Source organism: Drosophila takahashii, chromosome 3L, assembly GCF_030179915.1.
Source record: "Drosophila takahashii strain IR98-3 E-12201 chromosome 3L, DtakHiC1v2, whole genome shotgun sequence".
NCBI classification, from domain to species: domain Eukaryota; kingdom Metazoa; phylum Arthropoda; class Insecta; order Diptera; family Drosophilidae; genus Drosophila; species Drosophila takahashii.
In genome coordinates, this window is record NC_091680.1 from 22730528 (window position 1) to 22751517 (window position 20990).

General features: G+C 35.9%; 2 protein-coding genes across 2 annotated transcripts in view; one reads left to right on the forward strand and one right to left on the reverse strand.

Moving 5' to 3' along the window:
• LOC108057958 (frizzled-2) overlaps positions 1-15170 on the reverse strand; it is a 99279-nt gene extending 84109 nt beyond the window's left edge. Inside the window, exons 1-2 of the mRNA XM_017142429.3 lie at positions 14661-15170; positions 11947-12208 (exon numbers count right to left, since the gene is read on the reverse strand). The gene's annotated coding sequence lies outside the window, so the exon portion shown is untranslated. The remainder of the gene's footprint in view (positions 1-11946; positions 12209-14660) is intronic.
• A 2798-nt stretch (positions 15171-17968) lies between these two features.
• On the forward strand, positions 17969-18636 carry LOC108057943 (uncharacterized). Its single transcript, XM_017142410.2, has 3 exons — positions 17969-18043; positions 18108-18425; positions 18487-18636. Exons 1-3 carry the CDS (start codon positions 17969-17971, stop codon positions 18634-18636), a joined length of 543 nt encoding a protein of 180 aa, XP_016997899.2.
• Positions 18637-20990: the final 2354 nt, after the last annotated feature.

Here is a 20990-nt window from a genome sequence, read left to right on the forward strand (position 1 = left end):
CACGCCACTTGCCCAAGGAAACACTTCCAGTTGTAAATGTGTCTCCCGCATCGTTGTTTCTGAGATGGATGGATATCTGAGTGGTGGTGGGGGTATCCAAAAGATAGATTAAGTGTGGAGTGATAAAATGGTGGGGCGAAAACAGACAATATATAATAGAGACTTTTAAATACCAAATTCCTTTACATTTTCTTTTTTAAAAAAATGTTCATTCACTAATTTACATCCAAGAAGTTATACATAACTTAAAGAAACATCAACAATTTGGAAAGCTTTAAAAAATGTTAATGTTTTTAAGCACGTAAAGCTTACAATTCTTAAATTGATCAAGATGTGTTATTTAGTTTTTATTTAATAATTTACTTTAATTTCAATAGTAACCAGCTGGCCCTATCAAATATTTTTAATTAAATATTTTTGCCAACATTTTACATAAGCCTGTTAAGATCCTTCCTTAATAATTGAAATCCTGCTGTGAGAGCTTAATAACATTTTCCCACACTCTGCCATTTATTATACCCGTTACTCGTAGAGTAAAAGGGTATACTAGATTCGTGCAAAAGTATGTAACAGCTAGAAGGAAGAGTTTCCGACCCCATAAAGTATATATATTCTTGATCAGGGTCACTAGCCGAGTCGATCTAGCCATGTCCGTCTGTCCGTCTGTCTGTCTGTCTGTCTGTCTGTCTGTCTGTCTGTCTGTCTGTCCGTCTGTCCGTCTGTATGAACGCTGAGATCTCAGAAACTACAAAAGCTAGAAGGTTGAGATTTCCCACACATATTCTTTGGCTTCCTACGCAGCGCAAGTTTATTTTAGCCGGGCGCCACGCCTCCTCTAACGCCCACAATCGCCCACTAACGATTTTAAAATGGGTCCTGCGCCCACATCTTTAAAGATTTCCGAGAAGTATAAATGCAATTTTGTTGTGTATATTTATACCTATCGAAATGTAGAAGACATTTTTTAAATCGGACCATTCATTAAAAAGTTATACGCAATAAAAAATTATATATCTATCTCCCTCGCACTCCCTTTAGCTGAGTTACGATTATTAGTCGGGACACCAACCCGACACAGCGTTCGCACCTCTTTAGCTGAGTGACGGGTATTAGATAGTCGGGACAACAACCCGACTATAGCGTTCTCTCTTGTTTTTCTCTCAGTTTCTGGCACTTGTGTACAACTTTTGACGTATCTTTAATTACATATTGTTATTGTTTTTATTAAATTTGCATTTTGTTGTCGTTGACCAGGCTCAAGTGTCTCAGTGACAGGCCACTTGAATAATGGAAAACATACTTTTGCTTATTTTACATATGCAAATACATCTCCAACACCCTTCATCATCCTTATCCCAAAAAACTCAAGCTACTCGTGCAATATGGCTCTCAGCTTGCATATTTTGGCTTTTAAATTTTAATTGCATTTGTTTGTTCAACGCTTTTTGATTTTTAACAACATAATAAATAAATAAATCCCCGAACAATGTACCCGTCAAATGCACTCGACTGAAGTGAAATTTATGGAAAATGAATACATACATATTTGTCGTAAATTCCATTTTCCACAAAAATTGTCAAGCTTTTAAGCCTCGAATAAATCCATCCGCCCCCAAAGCCCGATTAAGGGCCTGTTAATCAAACTAATTTGGGTGGCTGCTGTCGCTTCTATTGCCTGTTATGCTAATCACATTAGGAACCGCAGCGGAGGAGGGAATTTATATTGGCCGACAGACAGGGCTGTCATTTTCATAATTGGCCGAAAAGCCAACGCTGGACCGCACAACTATTAGCCTGGCACCAAACATCGCACACTGACGGGCGCACTAAAAGTTGGCAAAAACTGATGGATAGAGTGACGCTTTGGCTTTCGAAAAATGTTTTCTCGATAACAATATTCGCAATTTTATGGGGATTTGCCCCAAAGCAAACCAAAAACTAACAAGTTTAAAGAAGATGGATTTTTTGGCCCTATTTTAAAAATTATTACATTTTTATCTTTACTAAATGAAGTTATAATATTTTAAATTTTAATCATTTTTGCAAAACTATAGAAACAGTTCAGTTTTGTGGATTAGCCTGAAAAAGCCGTACACTTTCTAAAAATTCAATATTTTACTTTTAATTATCCATACAAAAATGATTCATTCTGAAACTGAGCTACCCGTGTAAGCCCAAGATACTCATGGTCTTCCGTATCTCTGGTTCGTTACCAGAATTGCCCCGTTATTAAAATTTAACGCCGCAAAAGCGTAAAATTGCCACATTTATGTCCTGCAATGTCGTTCGCGTCGTCCACGCCCATCCCGTCCTCAATGACTGTTGTGCGTGCATTAAAAGTTTTTAAAATACACACAAATTGACTTTTGATGTTTCGCGGTTGATTTTCCGTATATTTTTGTTGCTGCTGCCGCAATGTTATAAATGGTGCGTAAAAAGTTTATTAAATTTTAAAGTTTCTCCCCCAAAAGTGTGTGTGTAAGTGGAATTTCCATAAAAATAATTTTTCAATTATGCAGGCAGTAACGAAAGGAGGCAAACGCTTTGGACTTCAACTGGTTGGCGACGGCTGTTGTGAAACCCTGGCGTTTGAACACATATGAAGTTTTACTGGAAAGAGGTAGCCAGGAAAATCAACAGAAAATCGAGAAACTTACTTAAAACAGGGAATACTCTTCCAAAAAAATTATTTTCTAATTATTCAATATCAGCAATGGAATACAGTAAACTTAAACAAAAAATAAACAAATTAATAAGGCGTAAAAAAAAATGTTTTTATAGTCAGATTAATTGATATAATATTTATATAATTCCATTAATAAGTCTGCGTTGTAACTAACACTGTCAATATAACTTTAATTTTTCGTCTTGATGTAGATCTTTTTAATTTTTTAGTCATAGTCTTTTCTTAAACATTTTTTACCTAACCATTACTTGAAACAAAAAATGTACATTTCTATAAATGTGATTTTTTACATTTTAGATTTATTTATAAATTCTTAATTTTCAGCTAAAATACCCTTTTAAAGGGAGCGATGCAGAGATGGGTGATGGCGTCATGTAATGAAGTTTTAAATGAAGTGCGACAACTAACCGAGCAGCAGCAACAGCCACCAAACAACCAAAGGAATCGCACACTCGCCATGCAGAAACAACAACTGCGGCGCGACATTTTGTGGCAATAACGTTGATGATGGTACCGACAAAAACTTAGGGGTGGAGATCAGGAGGCGTGGCCCAGCCAAACACACACACATGGGGCAACGTGGCAACCTCCGACTGACTATTGCAATAATTTGGCAGCAAGTGCCGTTCCCCCAGAACGAATGAACGAACTCCGACCTCCAACTGCATATTCCATTCTGTGAATTTTCCTCTCTCCAAATCTTTTTTTCATTTTTTGAGTTGCCAAAAGCCTCCTTCTTGTCCTGGCCCACAGTTCATAGTGTTAGTGAGGGCCTTCTGTGCAGAGTACGAGTTCGGTGTTCAACGAGCTGTCAACGTTGCTACTTCATATTGTGTCGCCGACTGTTCCTTCTTTTTGGCCAAAAGGGAAATTGTGTTACGGCTGCTGACAGACCAGTCGGCTACTCAACTGAATCCCTATAGTTGGGGCTATACGGATGGAACACCACCCAAAGAGGGTCTGTAATTTGGGAATTCTTGGAGATTTATTTGCTAACAAATCAGAGGAAATCGAATATATATTATCCATTTGAAGATTCGTTGACGAATTCAAAACAACGTGATAATACTGACAACAAAAGGGAAAATATTTCACTATTACTTAAAATTTTTTTAAATATAACTTCAAATCCAAAGTTCTTTATTCAGATTCGGTAAATTTCTCGAAAGAAAATTATAAAACTAGCAAGCACTTTTAGAAAGTGATTTAAATTTGGTGTATTTATACCCGTTACTCGTAGAGTAAAAGGGTATACTAGATTCGTGCAAAAGTATGTAACAGCTAGAAGGAAGAGTTTCCGACCCCATAAAGTATATATATTCTTGATCAGGGTCACTAGCCGAGTCGATCTAGCCATGTCCGTCTGTCCGTCTGTCTGTCTGTCTGTCTGTCTGTCTGTCTGTCTGTCCGTCTGTCCGTCTGTATGAACGCTGAGATCTCAGAAACTACAAAAGCTAGAAGGTTGAGATTTCCCACACATATTCTTTGGCTTCCTACGCAGCGCAAGTTTATTTTAGCCGGGCGCCACGCCTCCTCTAACGCCCACAATCGCCCACTAACGATTTTAAAATGGGTCCTGCGCCCACATCTTTAAAGATTTCCGAGAAGTATAAATGCAATTTTGTTGTGTATATTTATACCTATCGAAATGTAGAAGACATTTTTTAAATCGGACCATTCATTAAAAAGTTATACGCAATAAAAAATTATATATCTATCTCCCTCGCACTCCCTTTAGCTGAGTTACGATTATTAGTCGGGACACCAACCCGACACAGCGTTCGCACCTCTTTAGCTGAGTGACGGGTATTAGATAGTCGGGACAACAACCCGACTATAGCGTTCTCTCTTGTTTTTGTTTGGTTTTAGTTTTAATTAAATGACTTTCTTTTTAAAATCTTCTCCAAAAATACTTTTCTACTAACGCCAAAAGAAAATATCCACTCTCTACAACTTTTGAAACCTGCAGCCACTAGTTTTTTTAACCTGTTTCCTCCACACATTTTGAACTCTTGACATATGTCATCGAAGTACTTTATGCTTTCTCTTTGATTGCACTTCGCTTGTGAGGACTTCAAACCAGCTGCTGTTGTTAATTATGAATATCAATCAGACACTGAGACAAATAGAGGGCAATCAAACAAGTGCTCTACACCCGTTGCACATCGGCTACAAAGGCGAATTTGTCACACAATTTTGAATAATTCGCTTCACGCTTCTTGATTAACAGCAAACATTTTTCGGAATATTTTAATGACCAGCGCTGATGATGATTAAGAGCGATCAAAACAGTTTAAAGAGCTATCAAACGCTGCCTTGTGCAAGACACAAGCCACATCTGCATAAATAATAAGGGCAGCCCTCGAATGACTATTTGTCGTCTAACACTCACCGGCGGCACCTTTTTGATCCCCAAGCGCCAATTCGGTTTTTATTTCAAACTTTTTGTTTTTGTTTTGTGTCTGGCAGCGAAATTCCAATCAAGTTTCCAGCTATCAAAGGGAAAAATGCCGACGACGACGCTGTAAAAATTTGTGTCTATTTTGTTTCCATGAAAACTTTTTTGCCAAGGCAGAAAGATAAGCAAAATAGTTGGCAGCGAGCAGCGAGGAATAAATACTTTGGCCCAAAAGTTCTTCGCTTGGCACCTGAACGCAAGAACAACAAATAATATAAATAATAATTACCCAACTGCAGTTACACTGATTTGTTGCTCGCGAAAGGTTATCAAAATTTATGCGGCAAAGTTTTTCGGTTTTCTAGGTGCTACCGCTTCTGCTACTGCCATCAGACATTTCATAACTCAAATTAATGCTTATTAATTTTTATTGCTATTATTTGTGGCCCATTATTAATTATCTATTTGGTATTTTTATTGCCTCGAGACTGAAAAGGTGCCAACGAAATGAATTCGTTTCATTATAACGTCTTCGGTTGTGGTTTCTGGCTTCTGCTGGTTCAGGTTTCGTATGCAAATGGGAATTATTTTCAAATTATAGAGCATTCGACTTTGCATTTTAATTTTCATATTTACGTAAATGGTTTGGGATAAACAAGTGTATTGACTCTATTTAGTGGCTGCTTAAAAGATCTGATACAAATAGGGAAAATTATAAAATTTAATATTATTATTATTAGCAAATCAAATGGGGTTTAAAATGAGCGGTGGGAGAAATCCGATATTATTGGCCACTTAAATAATTTAAATCAAATAAGGAGAGCGTGCCATTTAATGATAATCACAAAAAGCCAATAAAAATATTTATTGCCAGTTCTGGAAAAAAAAATTTCAAATTTTAGTTTTAAAGAAGAGAATAGTAATAAGAACCATTACTTAATTAAAATACATTTATTATTTAAGAACATGGATAGTAATTTTGATTTTTTTCAAATTATGAAATTATATTTAATGCGATTTTGAACATATTTTTTTCTCTTATATCCAACTTAAATTGGTACACCAACATTAAAACCAAATCTGAGCTATGCGCTTCCCATAGATTACCTTATCCATCATTTCAGCCCGATGCCCGCTTGCCATCGATTGCAAATACCCCTCATCCATCAACCAAAAAAAGGACTAAAATTAATTAAACTAAAAGCGAGGCAATGCTAATCACTTAATTACTTCTCCAATCGCCAGATGTTTTTGCCCATCTCCATTTCCCTTATTTCTGCCAGTTCTCCCGGGCTTCGTACATATTTATAATTTGAAATTAAACTTGGGCGAGAAGTGCACGCGTGATCCGTTGAGCCAAGGAAAACCAATCAATCAAAGACGACAGTGCGGCTCCCTAGACCCTTGGAGTCCTGCCTTTGGGCGACTGTCCATCCCCTACTTTAGTTTAAGCTGCCCGCTTGATTACCGTTCAAAATTGATTGATTAAATGCCGTTGTCAACCGTTCTCCGGCGATTCTTCTCCTCTGACAAAACTGTCAGCGCTTTTGTCAACCGTCTGCGGGCAAATCCCCCAGGGTTTGCAGCTGGATCCAGGATGCTCCAGCCTCCAGGAAGACAAAAACCGAAAACTGAAACCGAAACCGACAAAAACGAACGAAAAAACACATGCTCGCATTTTAATTTAATTACTTACAGCATCCGAGCTGCGAAAGGAGCCAACGCGAAGACACATTTACTCCTACATCCGCTTAATTGATTAATAAAGATTGTCAACTGAACAGTTTCGGCGGGGAATAAATGGCGTTCACACGTCATGGCAGTCAGTTGGGCTGAGTTGACAAGGGTTCCCTAACTCCCAGATGGGTGTCAGATGTAGGACTTTGCAATTACGGGGATCTTCCCTCACTTTTTTGGGGTTGATAATGAGCGGATCGGAGTGAAATAATTATGGTGCTCAAGGAGGTCCCACAATCGAAGGGTGTCTACATTTGTTTATTCCAGTTTTGGGGCCTAATTTGGGGTTGAATGTTGATCAAACTCAGGGAGGAGGACTAAGGATAGGAGAAAGTATACTAAGCATTGAGGAACAATTTAATTAATGTGTCAAGATGGGGGTAATTTTTTGAATATTTCATTTTTGTATTGAAAGGCCCTCTAACGGATCTTTTCATCGCATATCATTTATTATTCGATTAAATATTGCTTTGTAACGTATTTGAAAAGTCAACTATCCAAAAATTTTGTAGAATATTATCTATGATTTTTTTAGATTTTTTTATAAATTGATCATTCTTTTTTGAAACTAATTTTATATATTCTTATTACTGTTATTATAATGTTGTTAAAAATATTGGTTCAAGAAAATAAAAATATCTTGGTGCAAGTGGAGCTCATAAACATTACACTTCTCACTTTATATATATTAACTCATAAATTACGGACAATAAATATAAGTTTCGACAGTTTTTGCGTTCGACCAGGGTTGCCACACTATCGCTGGGATAGAGCCATTACCCAAACCGCTCTCATTTCACATTTCAGATCCCGAGTGGCCATTGTCGTCATCGTAAATCTCAACTAACTGTCAACCAAGCGAGTTCTATGGCACAATTCAATGAGTGCCTCTTCATAAATCTCGACTACCCATGTCACTTTAGCCCAACTTTCGTAACGTTTTTTTGTTCAGAGTTATCAGAACAAGTCAGTTGTGTCCCCCTTAATTGTCTTTAATTTAGTGTACAACTGAAATTACAAAATCACCTGAAACTAAATTTGTACAGTACACAAAAACGAATCAGATTACCTCAGTTTCAGAGAAGAATCGAAAAGCTAAAGCTGAAGATAAGCGAGAGGTCCCACAAATTGAATCTAATCGTGCGACTATCTAGGTGTAATTACAATTAACTTGGATGGGGGGAAATCGAGGAAAAGCTAACGGACAAAAAGATAATGAAATAATTTTTTGTGCGTGGCAGGTTCAATGCGAATGCGTGTGTGTGGGTGTTTTTGTGTAGCTGTGTAGGTGAGGGGCAGTTGGAGGGGGTGGTCTGTGTGATGGGTGGTAACGCTTAATGTTGGTTAGCCCTAAAAACAGTTTCCACTTTCGGGTAGGTAATCAATCATTGTCAATGCCCTGTCAATGCTGCGGTCTGCCTGCCGCAGGGGTTGGATGGATAGGTGGATCGGTGGATAGATGGATGCACAGGCGAAACTTACATTACTTACAAGTGCACTGGGAGAAAATCAACTAATTATTTTACTATTTATCTATTAAGATAAACGGAAGGGAAACTGGAACCCTCTTAAACTAATATTAAAAAAACTAATATTCATCAACCAAATATTCATACAAGATCCATTTTGAAAGTTATTTCTAAGCTTTTAGATATATATACTTCTTTTATTATTTTTGTTATATAATTTTTTTCAGTGCCATCAAGTTAATTAAGGGTGTGAGATTGGCGGAGAGTGTGTGAGCCTTGACAGTCTCAAATATTTGGCTATTTCTTGGCAGACAAAAGAAAATGCCGCCGCCGCCGCGGAAATAAATCCCTCAAAAAATAAATCCAGAACTAGGCCACCGACGCATGAAAACTAATAAAAATCAAAATGAAATCAAATTAAATAAACAGCCAAACAAGAAACCAAAAAAAAAACAGGAAAATAGAATGCGAATGGCAACAATAAAGCAAGGCAATTACAGCAACAACAAACAGACGATAAAACCCGAGAAAGGACCTCGAGATGAGGCGAAAATTTAAGGCAACAGAGGGCCTAAGATAAATTTTCCAAAGCAGACACAATGAAAATTACGGCAACACGAGGAAAAGTCAGAGGCTCGGGTTCGGGCTGAAAAGGAAAGCCGAAGGAAAAAAGTAGCGGAAGGAAATGCCATTATGACGTAAATGTGCTAAAATAAAACAACATGGCGGACAGGACAACCCGAGCAACAACAACGAAGCGTGTCGAAAGCTATATGTGTGTGCGTATTTTGTGGGGCTAATGTCAAAGTCAATCTTAGGAAAAACGCGTAGCGCATAAACATACAACAAAAGTGGAGAGTACAACGGCAAAAGGCAGTAGCAGTTAACCAAAAAAATAAAAGCAAAGAGGAAAACCCAAAAAGAAAGCAAGGAAAGCAACCCCCAATTTTCAATGCGGAGGGGCTTTCGCCGGAAAAACCCAACGCAAGCCGGAACCCCTCAAACGACAACTCGATTTTTCTTCTGGCACAAGAAAAATTGCCGAAATTAAAGCAAAAAGAAAAACAATTTTCTCTTTTTCCTCTCTTTTCTCCCCATTGTAAGGGTTAGAAAATCTTTGGAGACCAAAGTTCCGCAAAAGAAAAATTGTTTAAAATGCGAAATGAAGATGAAAATGTTAAACACGTTTCGGAATTGTTTTCCTCTTTTCTTTATTTTTGGCTTGTGTCAGTTTGTGTGATTTGTCTAGGTGCAAAGGTGAAGAGAATAGGAAATATGGCAACAGGAGAAAGAAAAACTAACAAACAAAAGTTTTGGAAAAAAGTTTAAATGTTTTTTGGCGAAAAAGTTGGAAAGCATCACGTGGGGCCAAGAGAGCATCTCCGGGGGAATTTTTAATCAGAAAATGCTAAAGATCTTAAAGAACATTATTTATGGGTTTCTTTTTACGAATTAATGTTAACATAATTGAAAAGAATATTTGGAATTTTGTGGAACTTAGATTTCTAGATCCAGTTCGATAACAGAATTATTTTTCACAGAATTCATTCAAAAATGGATGTCGATCACAATACCTTATTTACAGAAGTATTTGTTTGCGATATCAAACGATCATCATTTAATTCGAATAAAATAATGAAAAGCTACAACCAAGTTAAACGTTCTTTCAATTGAATAATTTAACATATTATGAAATTAAAATAAGTTAATATTCCATATAGAGAACAATTGGAAAATAACCGATATACTAATCTATACCTTAGTCCTGCTAATATCTTCAAAAGATCAAAATTATCAAGTTAAAAAAAATGTATTTTGAATATACCCTAAAAGAGGTCCCTTCTTGGGTCCTATTCGAAATAACAACAAAGTGGCTATACCCCTTTTTCGCCAAGGTTATGGCAAATAACAACAACAGAGCACTAGAGCAAAGTCTGCAGCGTCTACGCTCTCTTTGTCTGCCTTTCCCCACTTTTCCCCCGGCTTTCCCCATTTCCCCGTGGCTCTCGCCTCTCTTTGAACTCTCTCGCTCCCGTTGGTCTCTCCCCCGCAGAATTTTCCCTTTTTTATATATACGTATATTCTGCAGTCGACACTTTGGGGGTGGTTAGATAAAATGTGGAAATTGTTGAAAATGCCGCCCGCCTCTCAGGCAGCCGATGGTGCTGCATCGTTATGTGGGAAAACCCGGGTCGACGGACTTGGATGGATGCCGCCTTTGCCGTTTTGGGGGTGGTTGATGGGTGGACGGGTTGGTGTGTTGCTGGGTTTGTGGGTGGAATGGAAGGTGCGACTGCGACAGACGAAGGACGACAAACGACAGACGGCGGCAACTGTTTTCACTCCATGTCCTTGCCTCCGTCTTCTGCTCCTGCTGCTTCTTCTGCTGGCAGGCATTTTCAAAAAATTTCCTTCTTTATTTTCCGCCTACACCGGGAACTAAAATGTTATATGTTTTTACCCTTGGCATAATTATCTAATAATAATATCTGGTTACTAATCCAAATATTATCATAACTCAATTTAAATATTAATCAGTCTGAAATCGCATTTAAATAGAAACAATTTGCTTAAGAAATATTAAGAAAGAAAAAAAAAATTTCATTGCTTTTTAACAACATTTTTTAACAATTTTTATTTAAAATATTTATAGGTCAAACTTAAAATTTTTTTTAATTTTGTATCTAAATTTACATCAAAATAATATCAGTTTGGTGACATCTATTGGGGGATAACGTAAATTTTTCCCTCTGTACACTTTCTAGCTGCTTTTCCCGATTTTCTTTTTTTGGGGGAAAACTCGGCAAAAATAACAACAATTTTGCCACTCATAAAAAAGGCAAGAGGCGAAGATGAAGGGCGGGGGGCGGGGGCAGAAGGATCTCCGGGGGGAGGAGGGGCCGAAAAGAGGAAGTAGGAAATTTGAACTTGGGCTTGTGATGTATGTCCGATGTCTGTGGAGACCCAAAAACTGCCAATGCGGCCGACCACTGCGGCAGAGTTTTCCCTGGTAGAAATGAAAATGGCAGACGAAAATGTTAAGCGATGGATGGGCAGTTGCCACCGGGTGGTTTGACCTCTCACCCCTCCCAAATCGCTCCTCGCCCATCAAGCGAACTGGTGAAAGTTGCCCTTGAATGGTGTTTTCTGGATTATGCTCTGTTCCGCCTGCTCTCCCGAATTCCCTGTCCCCTTTGTCTAGGCTTTTCTCTCCCCGTGAGCCCATTTTCCTGCCTTTCCCTGCATTTCCAATTGAGTTTTGGGTTCGGTGTTTGAGAGCAAATTGAAGTCGATAAACAGAAGTCCAGGAAAAGCTATAGGCAATCAACATATGAAAATAATAACACCAAGCTGTGAAGCAAAGTTGTGCTCAAAATATTTGATTGGGGAAAGTCCAGCCTTTCGAGAGTATGGAAAAACATTATTGTTCACAAGATTTAAATCATTTTAAATGTTTTAATTACTGTACAATATTTGTAGTTAGAGCTTAATGGTTTTTGAAGATTTTTACAAATTTCGTCAATTGTTAAGTTTTTATTAAATATATTTATTTTTACTGAAGCTGCTTTTATACCATTTCTACGAAGACTTTTAGAATTTCTTGTACTATTTCAAAATATTCATATTTAAGCGTCAAATTGTTTTGTAAAGCTCACCTCCAAAAATAGTTCCTTTGATGTTCAATTATTACAGAATTCGGCAACGCAATTGCAATATTTGATTTCCAGTGGGCTGTAAAATTGATATTTCACTTGGGTTTATGTATTTGTATTTTTATCGGTTTCGGATCGTATACGTTTTGCATTAGCACGGCACGGAACGGAATGGTTTCATGTTTGTATATTATAATTGCTTTCGCTACATCGGACTGATGATTTCGGTGTCTATTTCGTTTGGGGTCCGTTTGATTTGACGAACCTAAAGAAGATATTGCAAATTAATTATTGATCACGTGCAAGTGGCGTAAACAGCAGTTAAACAGAAAACAAAAGACAGGCAGAGGGACAATAAAAACGCAGACATGGTGTTGGAAAAAAGAAAAATAGAACAACACAGTCGACAGGTGTGAGTGAAAAGGTGTAACCCAGCCAACAACAACTAAATCAAATCGTAGGAAAATGCCTGGATTTTCCCTCCCCTTTCCGGCCATCGCTTGGCTGACTCTCAATGGGCTCTGGGGCAAATATTTTAAATGCGCAGATTTTTGGCATGTTTTAGTGGCAGTTCACGTTTTGAATTGTTGCCATGCCATGCCCCACGGAAACGGTCCAACGCTCGTTTCACTGACAATTTAATACAAAAAATGCCAAACATTTTCACAAAATAAAAGGACCAGCAGCAAAGGCTAACGTGAAAAAGTTTGGCAGTCGTAAAGCGTGTGTTAACCCTTTAAAATGCCCAACAAAAATATGTGTGCTTGTACGTGGGCAGGGAAATGATAAAAAAGTTGTTTTAAACGGAATGGTAGGTTGCTTTTTATGGATGTGCTTTGCAAAGATATAAATGAGATACCAGTTGGTGTACGGAATAGTTTAAAAATAATTTGCATTAACACAATAGGGATTTCTTTGGAAAAAAATTATACATCTCTAACATTTTAAGAGTTATTCCAGGAATATTAATATGATCCTTTCGAGAAAAATATAGACTATAAGAAATGAGCTGCATTTACACTGATCTTATCTTAGCAAATATTACTTTTTACTTTCGACATATGATTTTCGGTGTTCTTTAATATCAATATAGTAAGGAATATATTTTTTAATGAGAAAAATTATAAAAAATCAAATAAAAGGGGGTTCGGTAGAAATCGGAAAATGTGTACTGAAAATCAACGAATTCCTATTTGTTTTAACCCAAACTCAAATATGAATAATTTGGTTTCTTGGCAAAAGTCTGTAAACATTTCTGCACTTATTGCTCCGGCATTCCCTGAGCGTTTTGCATAATTTAACACACGGGCTAGGCTGTGACCCCCTCCGCCCTCAAGTTTCCCACCCGCTGAGTCTGGCAGCCGGCCCGCCCCCTTTTCCTGCTAATACCATTCCGCCCCTTTTCGACCAGAAGTGATGCGTGTGTTTCGCTGCTCCCATTCAAATGCCAGACTAACTCAATTAGAGAGCGCAGACAGAAGTTGAAGTTGAGTGTTACTTTGACTGCCGGCCAACATGCGAGTGCAAAGAAATATATAAATATTCGCCAGCAGCTGAATTTATTTCTGTTTTAAATTTATGGAATTAAAGCGAGGAGTTGTTAAGGAAGCGAACTTGAAGAGGCGTCTCAATAAACAGACAGCCAAACAAAAAAAGGAGGAAACTCGCCAAAAAGAATCTAGATACTTTCTGCAGCCAACTATGAGATACTCGCAGAAAAACAACAGCGATGTCTGGCTTGTAAAATCCACTCGTAAATGTACACAAAGAACAAACTCAGAAAACTATGATCAACATATTCTAAAGAGTTTAACTTGATAAGCTATATGTATTTAACACCAATTACATCTAAATTGGAAATAAATGAAAATCTTGCTTTTTATTTTTAGAATCAATTTTAATCTTGTGAATGGAAAAAACTTAAATGAGTTTAACATACATTTAAAATAACACATCTATTGAATCAAAATGATTTTCTGTCCTTATCATTAAATGATGAATAAAAAAATATTTTCCGAAAATAATAATTTATTTTTTTGAAGGAACTTATCTATTGGAACTATTACTCTTTGTTTCCCATTCACAAGACCTGATTTTTGAAAATATTTCAGTAGAAATGAGCTTGTTATTAAATTTAATTTTAAAATATAAACGGAAAAAAATAATGTTGTATAGTATTTATAAATTTAAAATTTGTACCAGTGGTATCTTTTGAAAATATTAAAAACAATAGGCAATTGCAGCTATTCGTATGTTGTTATTTTTAAAAGAAACTAAACGCTTGTGTAAAATATACAACATTTTGTTTCTTTAAAAATGATTCCCCTAAACTAAAATTTCACATAGAAAATTCAGATATAAATGCTTTTAAAAATGTATTTAAGAACTTTTAAGTTACTCGTGCATTTTCCTCTCTGTGTGCGAAAAACACAACAGAAAACAAAAATAAAATGCAAACAACGGAAAAGCGGAAAACTTGGCGTCGTCTGAGTTTGAGTTTTTAGCTCTCTGGGCTCTCTTTTATATTTTGCAACTGTGTGAGTGCGTGCTGTTGTTGTTTTCCCCATTTTCCCGTAGAAAATGTGAATGATTTTTCCTTCACTTTCATCAACAGCTGCGCTCACACAAATGCAAGTGCTACGCTTTTCCCTTTGCGATAGCTTTTTGTTATTTTTTTAGATACACATATGAGTTAGCTTTTTGTTTTGTATCTTTACCGTTTGGCTGTGTTTTTGTTGTCGTGTTTTTTATGCGGCTTGTTTGTATTTATTTTGTTGTTTGTTTATTGATTCTTGGTTTTGTGTTCTTCGCCGGCTTGCTATTTTGCAAATGCCGCCGAAATTGCAATCAATTGCAGTTTTATATCGCCAGCTCACACAGATACTCACGCACACTCACTCACGCACACACACACGCGACGGCGACTGCGACGCCGACTGCGCTGCCACGACAAATGTCCGTTAATTAAAAGCGCGATTTTTTTGTTTGTTTGTTTTCGGTATTTAGTTATTTTCTTTTCATTCTTTCTTTCCTTTGTTTTTCTTTCGCTTTGTTATTGTTATTAACTTTTGTTATCAGCCCTACGCTCTGCCGTCGTCGACTGCGCTGCCTGTTGGGGCTGTTTTTTTCAGCTTATTTCCCGTCTGCGGTGTAGTTTTCTGTGACTTCGCGATTTTCCTTCTGCCGCGCTGTGTAGTTTTTCCGGTGATTTCCACTTGCTAACTGACTTTCTTCCGACTTTTCCAAACGGCCGGCCGTTTTGTTTTGCAAAATCCAGAGAAAGAGAGAGACAGTGAGAAATGCGGGGGAGGCAGAAATAAAGAACGGAAGAGAGAAAGAGAGCGGTCATCTGTGCGCCGGTCCAAAAAGCTCGCGAAACGAATTGGCAAACGGAACAGATACGTAGAACGTAAGCTCCACCCGCTATCACGTAACGAAAGATTGACTGGAAACGTTAAATTCAAATCTGGAAACGGTATTTAGAAGGATGTATGGAATACAGAAATAAACCTTACTTTTTAAGCTTTATTTATTATTTATTTATTGACTTTAAAAATGAAAAAAATATGGCATAATTGGGTGGATACAAGTCATAAGAAAAGAAAAAATACGGAAACAAGTCGGAAATATAAATTTTGAGCTTAAAAAATCTTTAGTAAGATACATATGTGTATAAATATAAATATAAAAATATATATAAAAAAATATATATAAAAATATATAATTAAGTAATATGCATTATGTTCACTTCTTATTGTGAAGCTTATTAAAAATGAAATATAAAATGTTAAATATTCTAGCTTTTAATAGGTAATGACAAAAAACTTTCGAACATAGGGTATTAACAGCAGTATTTATAGATAACGAAGTAATTGAACTCATTATTGAACTCATTATTACCATCGACCCTTAGTATTTGAAACATCGGTACTTTAAAAATGAAAACTTGTAATTTAGTCCACAATAAGTTACCCGCTGAAATGAACGTTAAAAAGTTTTTGGCTTTGATTGGCTTGTTTTTGGGGAGTGTTCTTGCAAAGGTCAGTAAAATGAATTACATGCCAGTTCTAACTCCAAAAATATTTATTATCCATACGACTAGATGGATATTTATCTGACACACGTTGAATGTATTAATTACATACCAGATATACTACACAATATAAGTTGTCGTTTGAATAGAACAGCAAAAAAAACTACTTTTCTAAACATAGAGTTTGTCTTGACCAAAGATATTGTATATGCCCAGGGCATTTACATATTGACGGTGATACAAGGTTCGAACATTAGAAACTTTACTACTATGGAAATAAACTACTGCCAGCTGTTATCCAGTGTGGAATCACAGTTCTTTCTTAAAATGGCGATGACTGAGATCCGTCGAATTGGCAATTTGCCACTGGAATGTCCCTTGAAAATGGTGAGTAAGCTGATTAATAAATGTGGGCAAACCTTTTTCCAATATTCCTTTTATTTTAAGAATAAGCGATATTATGTTAGTGGATTTACACTCAATGCTAAATTTTTGCAGAGCTATGTTCCAGAACTGAGCTTTATTTCGGATATCAATATAAATCTTAAGGATCGTAGAGGTTTTCGCTTGATTACCCATGGACGTGTAGCCCGTCGACATTAAAAACGTGCTATTTTACAAAACTTTTTAAAATAGAACTAAATAAATCTAAATTTATGATTTTACCAACGGAAGTATTGATCGGTAACGAAATAATTGAGAATATTTAAACACAATTACTTCATTAATCAGTCGTGCCATCAGGGAATTTGGTGCTCTAAAAACATGAATTTGTTATTCAGTCAAGAAGTAGTTATTCACTGAAAAGTACGCCAAAATGCTCTGTTCTTGGATTGATTTGTTATTGGGGATTTTAATGCTGAGCAGTGTTCTTGCAAAGGTCAGTAAAATAAATAAAATATAGAAGTTTTAACAACAAGAATATTTATCATAAATGCGACAAAATGGAAGTTTACCTAACACAGGTTGAATGCCATAATTATGCACCAGAAATAATACAAAATGCAAGCTGTCATATAAATAGAAGATCCCAAAAACCTGGATTACTGAGTTTAGAGCTTGCCTTGACGGAAGATGTTGGTTACGCACATGGCCCTTTCATGTTGATGATCAAACAAGGTTCCCACTTGAGGAACGTTACTGCAATAGAACTAAACTATTGTCAGTTATTATCAAGTGTGCAATCTCAGATTTATCTTAGAGCGGCGGTGACTGAGTTTCGTCGAACTGGCAATTTTCCACTGGAATGTCCTTTGAAAAAGGTAAGTAAGCTTATTTAAAACTGAAAGTCTTGTTTTATATTGTTCCAATTTTTTAAGAACAAGCGTTATTATGTAAATGGATTTGCAATCGGTGCCAACATTATACCGAGCTATGTACCGGAGTTGAACTTTATTTCGGACTTTCAGATAAATTTAAAGGATCGAAAAGGGTTTCAAATAATTACCAAGGGCCGTATTGGTCGAGGTCAATAATTTCATTTTTTAATAAAACTTTAAATGAAAACGTCTATAAAAAATAATTGAATTCCATTATATTGTATTTGTCAACATATAGAGTATATTAAAGTAAATCGGACCAAAATAAAGAAGATTCTGGTCCTTGAAATGTTTAAAGCACTAGTCAAACAAGCCTAAAATTTGTGTCTTTTTAAAAAAAAATTTTTTTAGGTATTTTTGAAAAGAAAAAAAGTTTTTTATTTTTAACTGTGTTGCACATTTTGGAATAATATACGCCCCCTAAAAACTTTATAACTGAAATTGAAGAAACGTTCATAGAAATGGGTTACTCCTTTTATTATTACAAATTCAATAAAACATTGAAAACACTTGAACCGAATAGTAATTAAAAATGACTTTTGTGCGGAACATGATATCAAAAATGTAAAAAAATTATTGAACACATTAAAACACAATTACTTTATTACTCGTTCATATCCGCGGTCGAAATATGTTCATTTGTTATTTAGTCAATCACAAGAAGTCGGCTGAAATGAACGTCAAAAAGATTTTAACTTGGATTGAATTGTCTTTGGCGATTTTAATGCTAAGCAGAGTACTTGCAAAGGTTAGTGGAGTAATTTAAACATTTAAATGCTTAGTAAAATCATTTTTACAATCTATAGAATAAGATGGATGCTTACATGACGAACGTTGAATGCCTTAATTATGTACCAGAAATTCTAAAAAACGTGAGCTGCCATTTAAATCAAACAGCCCAAAGCACTAGTTCTTTATACATAGAGTTTGCCTTGGCCCAAGATGTAAGAGACGTTGAAAGTATATACATATTGACGATGAAAAGAGGATCGATCATGACAAACTTAACTACAATGAAACTAGACTTGTGTCAGCTGTTGTCAAGTGTGGAATCTCAATTTTTACTTAAGATGGTTACCACTCAGATCCGACGAATTGGCAATTTCCCACTGGAATGTCCTTTCAAAATGGTAAATTAAGTGGTTACAAATTGTGAATTACGTATAATATATTTTGTAAAATGTATTTCAGAATAAGCGATATTATGTTAAAGGATTTACAATCAATTCAAAATTAATTCCAAGATATCTACCAGAAATGAATTTTATTTCGGATGCCCATATAAACCTTAAGGATCGCAGAGCATGTCGGCTAATTATTCACGGTAGCCTTCGTCCTTGATATTATATGTACGTAGGTCTTAAACTTTCTGGGTAAACTATTATGCTTTAAAAATAAAAAAAAATATTGAACTTTTTTTAATTGGTCTCAATTAATTACCGTTATGAAAGATTTTTTTGACAATTTCTTTCAACCATTAATTAATGGTGGAAAAAAAAAACATACATTTTAATACAATGTATGCTAACATGTGGGCATCCATTCACTGGAATAATTTGAGCCAAAAGAAGAATAAAACGTTTTGTCTCACACCGAATTGGATTTTAATAGATTCATTGAGCGGTAACGAAATAATTGAACACATTTAAACACAATTAATTGGTCATCAGACATCGGGGTTTTTTTGGACTTCTGTACTTTAAAAACATAATATTGGAAGTTTAGTCAACAATTAGTTAGCCACGGAAATGAACATCAAAAGCGTTTTCCCTTTAATTGAACTATTTTTAGGAACAATCATGCTGAGCAGTATTTTTGCAGAGGTTAGAAAACTAAATGAAAAATATGAGTTCTAACTACAACAATATTTTATATATTTACAAGATGGATGTATACCTGACAAACGTTGAAATTTTTAATTATGCGCCTGAAATAGTAAAAAATGCCAGCTGTTATTTAAATAGGACAGCTCAAAGACTGGGATCAATAAATGTAGAGATGACTTTAGCGCAAGATGTTGAATACGCCGATGGAATATTCATTTTAACAATACAACGAGGTGCACTTTTGACCAATTTTACAACAATGGAACTGAACTATTGTCAGTTACTATCAAGTGTGGAATCAAATTTTTTACTTAAAATGACGATGATGCAGATCCGTCGAGTTGGCAATTTACCACTGGAATGTCCGCTTAAAAAGGTAAGTAAGCTGTGAAAAAAATGATGGCCAACAGTCAAACATTTCTTTTTTTCTCAGAATAAAAGATATTATATAAATGGATTTACAACCCGCGCCAAATTTTTGCCCAGCTATATTCCAGAATTAAACTTCATTTCGGATATTCAAATTAATTTTAAAACTCGTAAAGGGCTTCGCTTACTTACACATGGCCACGTGACCCGTCGTAATTAAATAAAGTTTTCCTCCAAAAACTACTTGCTCAAAACAGATAAAATTAAAAAACCGAAATACCAAATTTATTAAATCTTAACAAAAACATAGGATCTTGTTCCAATTGAATTTTAATTTATTAATGTATTGTGTAAACATAAGAGATTCAGGACAAGTTGGTAGTACAATAGCCTATCTAAGATCTAAAATAGTTCGATCCCCTCATATTTGGAATGAAAACGTTTAAATATATTTGAAATTCAAATCGAAATATGTAGGTGGAATTTCAAAAACGAAACAAGTGCATGTTTTTTGAAAAACGGAATTGAAACACTCTATGCGCATGATCCTCTCATATTAAATATCGCTCTTTTCGTCTGGAGCTCTCGCAAGTACACAAAAACAAAAGCCTGGCTAACAGCCCAAAGGGGGTTGGGCAACGCGAGGGGTTGGCAATAGAGGAGGGCTTTGGGGGGACTGGAGCACCCACTGTGCGGGGTATTTGGCTATATTGCTAATGGCAGCAGCAGAACCAAGAACTGCCGGCCGGTATTCTCCACCAACTGAATGCGGTCAGCCAAAAAGCCCAAGTGGCCAAATGGAGAAGTTACCTGAACGATCGAATTATTGCTGCTATATCTGTTGTTATTGTTGTTTCTGACGTTGCGTTGACAAATGTTGAGCTGCATTTTGGGTTTTAGGCCTCGAGAAGGATTAGGGGTTGCGTGGAGAAGTGGAACGGGGGGTTTAGTATCTACAGGACATAAGGTTTTGTTACAATCTGCGGTGCTTATTAGACAGTGTTGATAGCAAGGAAACTAGTTAACGGACAAGTAAACGGACGGACAAGTAAAAATAAGAGATTTGAATGGGCAGCAAAGGAAATATAAAAAATAAATTAACCATTCAACAGTTGAACAACGAATTCTTTAATAAAAGCGAACTATGAATATAATATGCAAAGAAAATAAAAATAAAAATAAATATTTATAGAAATACCTAGCTAAATAACCATTCAACAGTTTGACAAAGGCAAGGAAGTATAGAAAAAAACATTAATGGATTTTTTGTTAGAGGAGGGATGATAAAGTAAAAGAAAACAAAAAGACTTCATCGGGAATCATTGATTGAAAATAGTTATATTAATATGTATATGTATATGAAATATAGGTACATAAATTAATATATAATAATCAGACATCTGATTTCTTCACCATAATATTTCCCACAAATTTAATCTCTGACTCACACCCTCAAAATTATTTACCAACCTAGACCAGAACTAGTCTCTCAATATACCC